The sequence below is a fragment of the Chenopodium quinoa genome, unplaced genomic scaffold (genome assembly GCF_001683475.1).
Source record: "Chenopodium quinoa cultivar QQ74 unplaced genomic scaffold, ASM168347v1, whole genome shotgun sequence".
NCBI classification, from domain to species: domain Eukaryota; kingdom Viridiplantae; phylum Streptophyta; class Magnoliopsida; order Caryophyllales; family Amaranthaceae; genus Chenopodium; species Chenopodium quinoa.
This window is the reverse complement of record NW_018744693.1, coordinates 2,143,016-2,158,996: the sequence shown is the minus strand read 5'-3', so window position 1 is coordinate 2,158,996 and position 15,981 is coordinate 2,143,016. Positions and strand designations below refer to the sequence as shown.

Sequence of the window (15,981 nt, the reverse complement as noted above, 5' to 3'; positions counted from 1 at the left end):
CTGCAAAACCCTGGAAACCCCTCCCTATCCCCGTAAAACCACCGTCCAGCCCTCCCACTACCCTCGAAACCCTAGCCGCTAAGGTTTCGAGAGATGGTGGGAGGGCTGGGAGGCGGTTTTACGGGGATAGGGAGGGGTTTCTAGGGTTTTGCGGGGGATGTGGGATGTTTTTGCGAGGGAGGGGAGGGCGACGAGGGACGGGGGAGGGGCGGCGGTGGCAGGCCCGTTTCTGAGATTTTGGTGGCATAGGGGCGAATCATAAAAATGGGCCCTAATTGCTAATATTAGATTAGAATGTATATTTTTTATAAAAAAAATCGGGTATGCAATTAAATAAAATACGCAACACTTTATTTAAAGCATAAAATTTTATTTGTACTATAACGCTTATACAAAGTTACAAACATTTTCTTCTAGCTTTCCTAGATGCAAAATCATTAAAACACGAATTATTTAGTTAATGTATGAAATTAAAAAAAAAAAAAATTATTGAATTAATTTATAAAGTAAAAGTTTATCCATGTTTTTATTAATCATAATTCGTATAATTTAATCTAAAATTGAATATTTCAGAAAATTTTCATGTACAGTTGAATAGTTCAATAATATAAATTTATAATAAAAGAAATACTTATAATTTCAGGAAAAAAATAGTACATTGATGAACTTACAACTTAGAAATGAATTTAGGATAATGGCTCATATGACTGACAGCAATAATTCATCTTCAAAATTCAAGGATGAAAATCCAAAATAAGACTTAACACTTAACGGTGAAAAAAAACATAAACAAATACTCGTATAAAATATTGATAAGAAAAATTGATACTCGTATGTGAAAGCAATTGAAAGAGTATAACTATAGGAAAATATTTAGGTTTAAAATTTTGTTAACCCATTATAAATTGAATGTATGTAGAGAAAATGTTTATGGGGGAAATCGTTTTATTGAGAATTAATTTGGGAAGGAAGGTAGATGAAAAAATCAGAAAAAACAAAGGTAATAATGGAAGGAGTGAAAAATACGGAGGAATTTAGTTAGATTAGGGGAATGAATTTGGAAAATTCAATTTCCCAAAATGAAGGAGCTATTTTCAAGGAGTATTGATAGCTGATTAGTGGAAATTTCAAGGGGAATAACTAATAAAGCATTCAATTGGTTTGACTAATTTCCTATAATACGCATTCTGTATTAATTTTCTTTTTAACATATTGCATTATTTGGGCCTTAAATTTTGGGGCCCTGGGCAGCCGCCCCACCTGCCCCGCCCCAAATACGGGCCTGGGCGGTGGTGGGGGGAGGGGCGGCGGTGGTCAGGTATGAAGGTGGGTTGGTTTTCCGATGGTGGTGTGAAGATGGGTAGAGAATGGGAATGAAAATACCTAGGGGGTGGGAAATAAAGTTAGAGGGATTTGGGGAATGAATAGGGTGAAGGGAATGGGAAAAATGGTCTAACAAACAACAAAGGGAATGAGGGCAGTTGATTTCCATTCCCTTTGATGATTAACCCCAACCAAACGGCCCCTTAATGTTGATAATAGGTGAAGAAATTTCTATTATTCCTTGGGTTATATAGCTTTCTACCTCGGTACCAATAGTCCCTCTATTCCATATTGACAATCTTTTAAGAGTTCCAACTATATTTTTCTTTTATGTTACTTTACGGTTCTGGTTGTTTAAGATTGATGGACAACATTTTTCTAAACTTATATATGTTCATAGTAATTTGTACTTCGTACAGTAGTCCTTATTAAAACCTATTTTTTTCGAACTTAACTTATTTGAACTGATTAGATCTGGAAAAAAAAAGGTAAAGTAACAAACTATCTGAAGGATTGAATCTAGACTTTTTTTAATTGTCATATAAAAAATACTTTTTTCTAAATTGATTAAGTTAACCCACATGTGACTTGAGAGTTGAGACTATTATCCTTAGGGATTCAGTGGGGCAGGTCAAGTGGGAGACCCGCCCCATCCCCGCATGGATCTTGGTTTGGCGGGTGGTGGGGCGGGGATGGGGATAAAAACCATATTCGCCATGGGTGATGGGGCGGGGGTGGATTTTAAGTTGTACCTGCCCCATTGACATCTCTAATAATCCTGGCCATGTTTGGTAATTGGCTTTTTAATGGCTTTTTGGTTAGTTTTTGGCTTTTGACTTTTTTATGTGGTCAAACAGCCAAAAAATGTGCTTGATAATTGGCTTTTTAGTCCGCGAAAAAGCTAGCTTTTAAGCCAAAATGAAAAAACTGCTTTGAGTAGCTTTTTTGTTGGCCCACAAATTATCTAATAAATAGCCAACAACAAACAATTAATTTACCAAACACTTTTATAAACAGTCAGCTTAAACAGCCAATTTCAAAAGCCATTATAAACAGCCAAACATTCCAGCTGGTCAAACAAGCCAAGTGAACCAGCCAACAGCCATTTGCCAAACAAAGCCCCTATCTAGAACAATAAAGAGCTTACTTTCTTTCTTCTTCTTTTTTTTTTTTGACATTGTGTTGTCAAACTCTCTTCTTATTATGCAAAGTTTTTGATTAACAAACCAGGGCTACACCCGACATAACTGTCCACTTTATACGATCAAGGAGGTTCTATCTCAAAACCATATGGCAATGAGGGGAGTAGCCCCTTAGCCTTATAAAGTGGACACAACTTTTTTTATTTCTTCAATGTGGGATACAGTACACATCCCAATACAAATTCTTACTTATAAACTCAACCAATGTGGGACAACACACCACTCACATATGGGGTTTTTTCATGGGCTCAACATTTTTACTTAGTGTAATTCCTACTTAAAAGTTAAGATTTATCATGATATTATAAAAGTATGATTATGGCCATTAACACTCCTAAAAGGTATTGAGCCCGTTGATTATATGAAAAATGCAAGTTGGAGAGATTTGAAATTGCCTTAGATCAAGAAAATAAAAGCCAAGCATAATTAACTTTAAATTTCAAACATGCTCATTGCTCAATTAGTCAATTACAATACTTTTATATTGGTTTCTCAGTTTAGCTAGCGTAGAAAAAGCGGAAGGCTTTCAACGTGCTTAATTACAATAAAGCCAATAATCTCTTCAGATTCATTTAATCACATGTTTAAATATAGCAAATTATATATTTTTTAAGAAAAATATAGCAAATTATATCAGCAATACTTGCATAAATAGTACGTAAAATTAGGGGCTGCCATTTGTTGAAAAAATGTCATAAAGTAACAATGTTGTCTGCTCGTGTTATGCTTGTGAATTTGTGATTGAATTCAATTGTCTATTGCTTTGCTTGAAAAGTTTCAACAAGGACGTAAAAATAAACATCAAAACGTTTTGCGTGAGACTGGACTCACGTGAGATCAGGCTGTAAATGAAAAAGGCGCGGGCCTGATAAACTCGACCAAAGCCCGCGCGCCATTTAATAAAATGTCTGATTTTTTTGTTTTAATCATTTTCCTAAAATTTTGAGCACCGTCATTTTCTCAAAACTTCACACTCTTCATTTCGACGAAATTCAACGACTGCATTTCCTCAAATTTCAGAGCATTCAAATCTTCAAATTTCAAACACTTCAAATCAAAAAAATGGAGAAATCAAACAACACAATGATGAATGAAGTAGAATCTGATTCACCCATAGAATCAATTTCTAGTTCAATTACTGCTGAAAAAGGTAAATTACAATTCATAATTTCAGATTGTTTTAATATTTCAAATAATATTTGTGAAATGTAATAGTGAATTTGTATGATGAATTTCGATTTATAATTTATATGCAAGCCATATTGAATTTCAGATCGTATAAAATTTCGATTTAATTTCCGATCGTATGTAAATTCGAGTTAATTTAGACCTATAATATGCAATCAATGCTTATGAAATTACAGATCGTTATTAATTTAGAATGAAGCATAATTTAATTCAATTTCAAATCGTAGTTAATTTCGACTTATAATTTAAAATCAATGCTAATTATATTCCGATAGCATTTAAGTTCGACAAATAACTTGCAATAAAAGCTATTTTAATTCGAATTGTATATATAACATGTCGTAGAAAATTAATTTAAATTTGAATCTATTTTTCTGATAATTTTAAAGTAAAATTCAAATATACTAATGCTAATAATGTATGCAGCAGATAATGTAATTATAGAAGACAATATCAATGAAGAAAGAGATGCTGAAGAAAGAGATGAAGATGTTGCTATAATAGGTATATTGATAATTAAATGCTCTGTAATTTAATGATGTATGCGTTTAATATAGTTTAATTTCTGACAAAAACAATATAATTTCTAACTTATAGAATCTATTTCCTGACTAATTTGGTAATTTGTGAAAATAATCTGATTCTGACAAGTTCAAAATGTTTATTACTGGATTGAAAAATCTAATTCCTGTATGCTATAATTTAACTGACTATTTTTATATTGAACCTGTTTATAATTATTTATTTTATGACTATTATTATCTAATTCCTTACAATTTTAATGTATTTATGACTAAATTAAAAAATCCAACTGACTATTATTATATGAAACCTGATTATTATTATCTATTTCCTGACTAATACTATCTATATCTTTTTCATTTCCTATATAATTCCTGACTTTTATTATTTTATTCCTGACTAATATTATTCTGACTAATATTATACTTGACTGTGATAATTTATTTCCTGACTAATATATTGTAATTCCTGATTTGGATATTCTAATTTCTGACTAAGAAATGCTAATTCCTGAGTATTATAAATTTTAAAAAAAAATAATTACTGTGTATAATAATGTAATTCCTGACAAAAATACGATATGATATGAGTTATATTTACTTTTATTGCAGATTATTTCAAATATGACAAGGATGAAAACATAAGTAGATGTTTAGTAGGTTATACTGTGTTGGACTACAATGATGGATTTTTTTTATACAAAGCTCATTCAAGATCACTTGGTTTCAGTGTCAGAAAATCAACAAAAAGAAGAGATACCAATGATAAACTATATGAGTTTTATTTTAGATGCTCTAAAGAAGGACATACAAAGGGTAAAATGAAGATAGTTGGTGACCAACAATCAGTAGAAATACCCATATTAGTTAAAACTGATGAAAGAAAGAGAAAAGAATGGGAGGTAAATGAAACAAGAACTGGATGCAAAGCTCATATTCGTTTTAAGAAAAATACAGAAGATAGATTTGTTGTTCTTACACATGAGTTGGAACATAATCATGAACTGGTAATAACAGTTCAAAGACATCACTTAAGATCAGAAAGGCAAATATCAGCTCCAATGGGTGAGCTAATTGAGAGCATGATTGAGAGTGGTATCAAACCAATGGATGCTTATAATTATATAAGAAATGAAGCTGGAGGAGAAGAATGTGTAGGTCATACTAAGAGAGATCACCTTAATTATGTATCAAGGGTGAAAATGAGTATGGTTGAAGGTGGAGACATGCAAAATGTATTAGACACCCTTCAAGAAAGAGCAGATCAAGACCCCTCATTCTTTTATAGATTGAAATTTGGAGAAGAAAATAATGTTGTGAGCTATTTTGGCGTGACTCCCAAATGCTTGAAGATTTCAAAGCTTATGGTGATGTTTTAATCTTCGATACAACATATAGAACAAACAAATATGGGTTGATATGTGCTCCATTTATTGGTATAAACAATCACTGGAAAACAACAATGTTTGGATGTGCATTCATAACTGATGAAAAGACTGATACATTTGTTTGGCTGCTTTCAAATTTCAAAAAGTCAATGTGTGGAATTGAACCAAAATCAATCTTCACTGATCAAGATCTTGCAATGAGCAACTCCATACCAGAGGTAAGCAGTTTCAGCTTAATATTTGTATTTGTATTTTATATTGGGATATGTTTTGTATCAAATAAAATAATCTTGAATTTTTTATTTAATTCCTTATAATTATAAACTAACTATATAATGTATTACCTGAAAAAAATATTAAGCCTGACTTAAATCAATCAATGCCTAAGATAAAACAAATTATATCTGACTAATATTTTCTAATTCCTGTCTAAGTTAAATGTATTTCTGAGTTAAAAATATCAAATACTAAACACTAATTAAACTCTCAAATATTTAAATCTTGACTAAAATATTGTTATATCTGGCAAGAATTATTTTATATCTGACTATAATATACGAATAGATGACTAAAATTTTATATCTAATTTAAACATTTTAATACCTGACTAATAAACTGTTATGCCTCACAAAAATAAATTAAAAACTAACGTGAGTTATTTAATATCTGACTTTAACTCTTTAATACCTGACAAAAATATGTCAATTACTGCCATGATTTATATAATATCTGACTGTAAAATGAAATTATTTGATTTCTGTTTAAGTAATGACTATAACTTTACTAATACCTAATGAATATCATGTAATATCTGATGAAAATAATATAAAAACTGATGAAGAAAATAGATTTATAATTGACTTTAATTTCTGACTAACAAATTGTTATGCCTGACAAAAATAGATTAATAACTGACATGAGTTATATAATATCAGACTTTGACTCTATAATACCTGACAAAAATTTATTAATTACTGCCATTATTTATCTAATATCTGACTATAAAATGAATTTATTTGAATATCATGTAATTCCTTATGAATTTCATGTAATTTCTGATCAAAATAATCTAAAAATGGATTAATATATTATTATGCCTGATAAAAATAGATTAATAACTGACATAACTTATATAATATATTAACACTAAATAAACTTTGAAAATATTTAAATCCTGACTAAAATATAGTAATATCTGACTAGAATTATTTTATATCTGACTATAATATACGAATAGCTGAATTAAATTTTAAAATTCTTTAGAAAAATTCAACAAAAATAATTTTCTGAGAAATATGATTTATATCCTGCCCTAAATAATATAATATCTGACTAAACAAATAATAATCATGAAAGAAATAATATTATTTCTGATTTTTAATACAAAATGAATGCCTTCTTCATACATCTCCATAACAGAAACAGAAATAAATCAAAAAACTTCACTACAAAATTATGTTAATATAGCATCAACTAAAATTTATTGTTATTCATCAAAAATTCGTTGCCAACTCTATTTAGCAACGGGTTGTGTAGACACCCATTTGTGTCTCCCCAAAACCAAACCCAGTGATGAGTACCTTTCACGTCGAATCATAATCGAATGAAACGAAAGTGTGGAAAGTTCTAGTGTTGCGGAAAGTTTTAATTTCTTTTCTCTTCTCTCTGTTTTTGAAAACTTATTTTAAGAAAACAGTCAATCCAGTTTGGTTGGTCCATGATATGGGTCCAATAGTAGTGTAGTTGGATGGGGCTTGCAAAGACCTTTCCAACGATATATTATAAGCCCAATTCTGATGAATATTGAGGAAGTTATGACCAATTTACCAAACTGGGCCCGGTTTGAGCTTTATATACGGCCCAATGATCTAGGGGAGGGCCCAATATGATTTATCATTCCTAATGCAATTAGGAATGGTTTTAGTCTTCTAGATTCTTCTAGAAGGTTCTTTTCATTCCTAATCCAATTAGCATTGATAAATTGACTTTTGTTGACTTTTCAGAGTTTTAATCAAAATCAAATAGCATTTTTGAGGAAATTATATTATTTTATCCTCCAGTACGGTAAACTTATCGGATTTTCGAAAACGCGTTGGTATCAGGCTTGGCGCCAACCCCAGGCCTTGGTGCCTGACGCTAGTGGTGGTGTCTGGCGCCAGATAGCCAGGGTTGGCGCCAGTCCTGTTTTCTGAGCGTCAGACTCTGTTTTGTTAATTATCTTTTTTGGCTGATTTTCTCTATAAATATCGTATTAAAAACTCCGTTTTCATTCATCATTTCATATCCATCATTCATCAACAATCATTAATTCTTTAGCATTCTCTAAAATCATTCATCTCTCTTAAACATTCAATTCTTTCTTTCTAAACCTTTGCTTTTACATACAAAATTCCGCATTCACAAGATCTAGAAACACCTAGTCATATTCGAAGTTGCCTTTGCCCTAGACGTGAAAGGTTTTAATTTCTGAGGGTTTGGTCCCAAATCTCTATTTCAATTATTTAATTTAATTGTTTGTTTATTATTTTCCTTGAAGTTACTAACGTGTGTATTTTGTTATTAGAAAGAGGTACGAGGCATCAAAGTAAGTACTTTAATTGATTTATTGATGTTGTGATGTAGAGATCATGTTTATATTGTTATTATGATATTCCTAGTATCATGTCTAGGGTAATTTTAATATTAAATATGATTATTGTGATGCTTCCTATGTTCTTCCTAATATTTATGATTGTAGTATCATGTTAGGGCTAAAGATTTGATTTTTATTGCTTAGTGAAATGCTAGGGTTTGTTATTAATCTTGTTAGTATCATGCCTAGGATCTTGCTATTTTTGTCATGCTTTAACATGAACATGATTATGATTGTTATGATTTATGACGATCATGAATATTATTATTGTTATTTTGATTATGATTATGATTATAATTTATTGTCATGATTATTAATGATTATTTATTATGTTGCTTGATGCTATTTATTGTTATTGCTTGATCACACCTTTATGCATGTTTAAAGGGAATCTATACTTGTAATCACGCTTGATACGATATTTAATAATCTTGTTTAGGATTAATTTGATTATAATTTCAAGTGATCACCAATAATAGATTTATTTGTGCATTATATTCAACCAACATAGATAAACAGATTTAGGGTTAATCCTATTGATTGCATGTTAATTGGAAAGCGCACATGAATACGATCAGAATAAAGTAGAGGCCTATTATTAGGGCAGGTTCAATCTCTTTTAGGTTGGATTTGTACCTTCATCCCTGAACCCTTATTTGGTTCATGACCTTATGGAGTTGACGATCTCTTGGATCATTAAGGGGTGTAACCTTCACCTCGTGAACGGTTTACAAGTTCCTAAAAAACTTGTTGGCGACTCTTTTGCTCTATCTTCTTCCATTTTGGACGCCACCGCACTTTAGTGTATGATCACAGTGGGGTTCAAGTTAGTGGGATTTTAAAGGCTTGAAAATATTCCCTACAGGTTGGAAACAAAAATTTGTTGTTGCAAAAAGGCTTGTTGCATGGGATTTTGGGTACCAGTTGCAAAGCAATTTTGTTGCAATATTGCATCCATTTAAATACGGTTTCCATGATGGTTGCTATTTTTGGTGCATTCGTTGCCAACTTTGGCAACAGATTACCATTATTGGCCGTTGCTAAAATTAGCAACAAATTATTAATATTAGTTCCTAAAATAACAATAAATTATTAATGTTGGTTCCTAAAAATAGCAACAAATTATTAAAGTTGGTTCATAAAAATAGCAACAAATCATAAATATTGGTTGTTATCAACACTACGAGACAAAAACCTAATCCCTATTAGCTATTCGGTTCAACCCGATCCAGGCCTTTACCAATTTGAAATCTCACTCAGGTCAGGTCAACTTGGCTCGACTTTGCATGTAAGGCTCTTTGAATCCCCTGTCTCAAGAGTCGCAGTTGGTAGAAGTCGAACTTGTGACCTCAAAGTCACATGGTGAATCTCTTACCAACTATACAAAATACCATTTGTTTACTTCTATACATATAATTTATAATAAGTGAACGAAATATTAGAGACGAAATTGAAATATTTGTCTCTAAATTAGGGACAAAATAAATAATCCGTCTCTAAATTAGAGACGAAATTGAAATTCGTCTCTATTTGATGTCATTATAGCAACAAATAATAAGAAGAGTGTCTTCAAATAATTTTATACATAATAGCAAAAATTGAACTACATATAAATGAACAACAAAATGTAATACAATTTGTTTCCAATGGCAACAAATAAAAAAATACGTTATCATCTAGCAACAAAATTTTAGACGACTTGTTTCTAATGGCAACAATTCAAAAATCCACTAGTAGAAAATAAGTAATGGCAAGCGGTTCAAACCCCCTAATGGGAAGCGGTTCTGAACCGCATGCCTTTAGGGGGCTTGCCAATTGGTCTTTAAAATGGCAAGCGGTTCTGAACCGCTTGCCAATTGGTCTTTAAAATGGCAAGCGGTTCTGAACCGCTTGCCAATTGTAGTGAAAGGGCAGCGGTTTTGGCGCCAAACTGCTGCTCATTAGGGGTATTAAAAATTTAATTTTTTTTTTTTGGTTTTTAAATTGATACATAATCAAAAAATATATAAAAACATTAATATTTTTATTAATTAATTGTTGTAATATTACAATTTCTGATTTTAAACAGCAAAAAAAAATAAATTAACAAAAAAAAATTACAATTTCTGATTTTCAACAATAAATTAACCACCCCACACCACCGTCCGCCAGCCACCACACCACTAGCCACCACCCTACACCACCAGCACCACGACCCCCAGCCACTTACCCACCACGACCCCTACCAACACCAGAAAAGCGGCCAGCACCACAACCCACCATCACCCGTCCACCCACAACAACCCCCACCAACACGAGAACACTTGCCAACACCACCATCCACCACGACCCCCACCAACACCAGAAAAGCGGCCAGCACCACAACCCACCATCACCCGTCCACCCACAACAACCCCCACCAACACGAGAACACCTGCCAACACCACCGTCCACCACGACCCCCACCAACAACAAATCGACCTAAACAAACCAATTCAACCACCCATCACAATAAAATTAAAAAAAAAACTGAAAAAACAAAAAAAAAAAGGATAAAAGGAAATACCTTGAATACCAACAAAAAAATCGAAATTGGCTTTAAATTTGGGTTTAATGGGTCAAATTCGACCATAAAAACTCTAGATCTAGAATTTTTATCGTCGAATTCGACCATAAAAACCCACACGCACCACCACCGGACTACCACCGTTTAACCCACACGAATGGTTCGAAAATCCATGCTCGAATTGGATCGAAAATCAATGCTCAAATTGGGTCGAAAACCCACCGGACTACCACCGGATTTCACTGAGAAAGGAAAGAAAGAGATGAGAGAGAAAGAGAAGGAGATGGAGAAAGGAGAGATGAGAAGATGACGTGACAATGGAGGTGTGAGAGGAGAGAGAAGTGAGGGAGTGAATGAGAGGAGAGAGAGCGAACTGAGAAGTGAGCTAGAATAATAGGGGCGAAAGGGGAGAGAGGCCGTGAGAGGATATGATGGGATTAGGGTTTGTGAATTGTAATCCCGCTTTTTTTTTTTTTAAATGGCAAGCGGTTCGGCCTTGAACCGCTTGCCAATTTAACTAATGGTATGCGGTTCAAGGCCAAACCGCTGGCCATTAGTTAAAAGGCAAGCTGTTCGCGCCAAAACCGCTTGCCATTTCACTTCCCTCTTTTTATTTTATTAATTAAATGGGAAGCAGATTTTGTAAACCGCTTGCCTATTATGGCTTCCCATAACATTTATTCTACTAGTGATCTATTGCCTTTGTTTGTTTCTAAATCAATACAAATAAAATATTTGTTGTCATAATTTGTTACTACATGGCAAAAAGAGAAAAATCTGATGCCATCTAGTAACAACTAGTAAGACAATTTGTTTTAAATAGCAACAAATCAAAAACATGTAGCCATTAATTATTAAAAAACTAAAGCACAAAATTTCGCTTTTAATTAGGCAATGAAAAAAATGGATATTCGTTGCTATTTAGCAACGTTTAAAAAAATTGTTGCCAAACTTAGTTGCTAAAAAGCATTTATTTTTGTAGTGCTTCATCATCTTTACAATGAAAACAAGGGATATAAATTAATACAAAAGGCATAAACTTAGTACTTCAAAATCATCATTACATTAATTTTAATAAAATAAGAAATTATATTAGATTCTATACATTAATTCCTACCTAAATCATCAAGTTATACTTTAACAAGACTATTTAAGCTTAATTTTCTTCTTCTGCATAACTGGTTGAGTTGCTTCCTCCCTTTTCCTTTTTTTGCTGTACATAGCTTCTTCATCCTTAAATAACCAACGCAACCCATCCAAAAATTCAGCCCAATCTTGAACCATCCCATTATGAAAGCCATGGCCATTATTCCTAATTATATCTTTGGCCCTCCACCACCTTTCACTTTCTTGTTGGGCTCTAACATGATGAGGGATCCAGGCCTTAAAAAACCATAGTTCATTCCAGTGCTTACACACACAGTTGCACATGCCATGGGCTTTAGGGGCAACTTAGGAAAAATGTACATGCATAAAATTTCTGGAATTGATAACGCATGTGGGGCATCCTCTATAGCCACCATATGATGAGGGTCATCTACTGGATCCATATAACCTAACAAAACACACAATAATTATATTATGTATTAACACAACAACAATTACACATAATTCATGCAACAAATACTCTGTTTTTCAAGAACTGTTACTCATAATTCATGCAGTAAATTATTTAAGTAACAAATAACAAATTGATAAATACTAATAAAAAACGCAAAATAAACATAATATAAAAATAATTGTAAGATTAAACCTAACACTGAAAATAATTAGCATGTTGTAGACACCCATTTGTGTCTCCCCAAAACCAAACCCAGTGATGAGTGCCTTTCACGTCGAATCATAATCGAATGAAACGAAAGTGTGGAAAGGTCTAGTGTTGCGGATAGTTTTATTTCTTTTCTTTTCTTTTCTCTTCTCTCTGTTTTTGAAAACTTTATTTTAAGAAAACAGACAATCTAGTTTGGTTGGTCCATGATATGGGTCCAATAGTGGTGTAGTTGGATGGGGCTTGCAAATACCTTTCCAACGATATATTATAAGCCCAATTCCGATGAATATTAAGGAATTTATGGCCAATTTACTAAACTGGGCCCGGTTTGAGCTTTAAGTACGGCCCAATGATCTAGGGGAGGGCCTAATATGATTTATCATTCCTAATGCAATTAGGAATGGTTTTGGTTTTCTAGAACATTCTAGAAGGTTTTTATCATTCTTAATTCAATTAGGATTCTTCAGAGTTTAATTTAGATCAAATAACATTTTCGACTGAAATTATATTATTTTATCTTCCAGTACGGGAAAGTTATCAGATTTTCGAAAACGCGTTGAAATCCAATTTAGCGTCCAACCCCAGGCCTTGGCGCCTGGAACCAGGATTGGCGCCAGACGCCAGCCATTGGCGCCTGACGCTAGCCACTGGTCCTGGCGCCAATGAGCCAGGGCTGGCGCCAAGGTGGTTTTGCGATCTTCAGACTCTGTTTTGATAAAATATCTTTTTTGGCTGATTTTCTCTATAAATATCGTATCAAAAATCCGTTTTCATTCACGAATTCACGATCTATCTTCACCATCTACAATCATCATTCATCAACAATCAGTTTTCTTTCGCAATCATTAATTCTCTAATTCTCTCTTAACAATCACCAACATTCACCAATTTTCTTTATTCATCATCTTTCTTTCATCAATTCTCAATAACATTAATATCTGTTAGCATTCTTTCTTTCTTGCTTTTTCATACAAAATTCCGCATTCACAAGATCTAGAAATACCTACCCATATTCGAAGTTGCCTTCACCTTAGACGTGAAAGGTTTTAATTTCTGAGGGTTTGGTCCCAAATTTCTCTTTCAATTATTTAATTTAATTGTTTGATTATTATTTTCCTTGAAGTTACTAACGTGTGTATTTTGTAATTAGAAAGAGGTACGAGGCATCCAAGTAAGTACTTTAATTGATTAAGTGATATTATGATGTAGAAATCATGTTTATATTGTTATTATGTTATTCCTAGTATCATGTCTAGGGTATTTTTAATATTAAATATGATTGTTATGATGCTTCCTATGTTCTTTCTAATATTTATTCATGTTAGTATCATGTTAGGGTTAAAGATTTGATTTTTATTGTTTAGTGACATGCTAGGGTTTGTTATTAATCTTGTTAGTATCATGCCTAGGATCTTGCTATGCTTTAACATGATTATAATTGTTATAATTTATAATTACTTAATTTATGATGATATTATTATTATTATTATTATAATTATTATTCATGATATTGATTATTTATTATCTTGCTTGATATGCTATTTATTATTTATTGCTTGATCACCTTTATTGCATGTTTAAAGGGAATTTGGTACTTGTAATCACGCTTAATAAGATAATTAATAATCTTGTTTAGGGTTAATTGTGATTATAATTTCAAGTGATCGCCAATAATAGATTTGTATGTGCATTAATATTCAACCAACATAGATTAAACAGGTTTAGGGTTAAATATATTGATTGCATGTTAGTCAAAAAGCGCACATGAATACGAGCAGAATAAAGTAGAGGCCTATTATTAGGGCAGGTTCAATCTCTTTTAGGTTGGATTTGTACCATCATCCCCGGACCCTTATTTGGTTCATGACCTTATGGAGTTGACGATCTCTTGGATCGTTAAGGGGTGTAACCTTCACCTCATGAACGGTTTACAAGTTCCTTAAAAACTTGTTGGCGACTCTTTTGCTCTATCTTCTTCCCTTTTGGATGCCACCGCACTTTAGTGTATGATCACAGTGGGGTTCAAGCTAGTGGGATTTTAAAGGCTTGAAACTATTCCCTACACATATGAAAGGGGATTTTTTTTAAAATAAATAACGTTTCATAATAAACCTTAAATAGATCAATAATTCATCACCAAAGCACAACTGTTAAAATCAATGAAAAAAAAAAGTATAAAATGATCAGAATTTTACCTTAAAATGCAATTATGATCCGATCGTGCAAAGTTTTTCCAGAAAATGCTTCACTCAAACAGAGAATAGAAGATGAAAAGTTAGAGGAGAATATCCTTTTTTTGTCAATACTGGAGTTAATAAATAGTACTCCGTAAACAAGAAGAGAAAAGGGTGGGAGCGCGTGAAACTAGGGAACAAAGAAGCAGAAAGGTCATTTCAATAACTGACGTCCTCGGTTACAACAAAAAAATTAAATCAGCTTAATTCCTATTATATGAAAAATTTAATCTATTATCTGACTAAAATACTTTAATTGGTGACTAATATATTATTATGCCTTACAAAAATAGTTTATAACTGATGTAAATTATATAATATCAGCTTGTTACTCTTTAATTCCTGACTAAAATATTATTATTCTTGACTAAAATATTATTATGCTTCACATAAATCAACAAATACTAAAGATAAATCAAATTATATCTGACAAATAATATCTAATTCCTGTCTAAGTTTAGCTTATTTCTGAGTTTAAACCGATCAAGAAAATAGATTTATAATTGACATTATTTATTTAATATATGATTAAAACACTTCAATTCCTGACTTATTAAGTGTTATGCCTGACTTTGACTCTATAATACCTGACAAAAATTTATTAATTACTGCCATTACTTATCTAATATCTGACTATAAAATGAAACTATTTGAATATCATGTAATTCCTTATGAATTTCATGTAATTTCTTATCAAAATAATCAAAAAACTGACTAATATATTATTATGCCTGACAAAAATAGATTAATAACTGACGTAAATCGAATAACATATTAACACTAATTAAACTCTGAAAATATTTAAATTCTGGCTAAAATATAGTAATATCTGCCTAGAATCATTTTATATCTGACTTTAATATAAGAATAGCTGAATTAAATTTTATCATTCCTTAGAAAAACACAACAAAAACATTTTTCTGAGAGATCTGCCCTAAATAATATAATACCTGACTAAAAATTTAATAATCATGAAAGAAATAATATTATTTCTGATTTTTTAATACAATGGAATAACTTAAATTACCTTAATTCCTATTATATGAAACTTTTAATCTATTATCTGAATATAATACTTTAATTGCTGACTAATATATTATTATGCCTGACAAAAATAGAATAATAACTGACGTTAATTATATAATATCTGACTGTTACTGTAGACACCTATTTGTGT

The 15,981-nt window shown here is 31.9% G+C and overlaps 1 protein-coding gene across 1 annotated transcript; it reads left to right on the top strand.

Annotated features, from left to right (window-relative positions):
- The first annotated feature begins 4,129 nt into the window (after positions 1–4,129).
- Positions 4,130–5,613, top strand: LOC110702304 (protein FAR1-RELATED SEQUENCE 5-like). Its single transcript, XM_021880007.1, has 2 exons — positions 4,130–4,217; positions 4,847–5,613. Exons 1-2 carry the CDS (start codon positions 4,130–4,132, stop codon positions 5,611–5,613), a joined length of 855 nt encoding a protein of 284 aa, XP_021735699.1.
- The last annotated feature ends 10,368 nt before the right edge of the window (positions 5,614–15,981 follow it).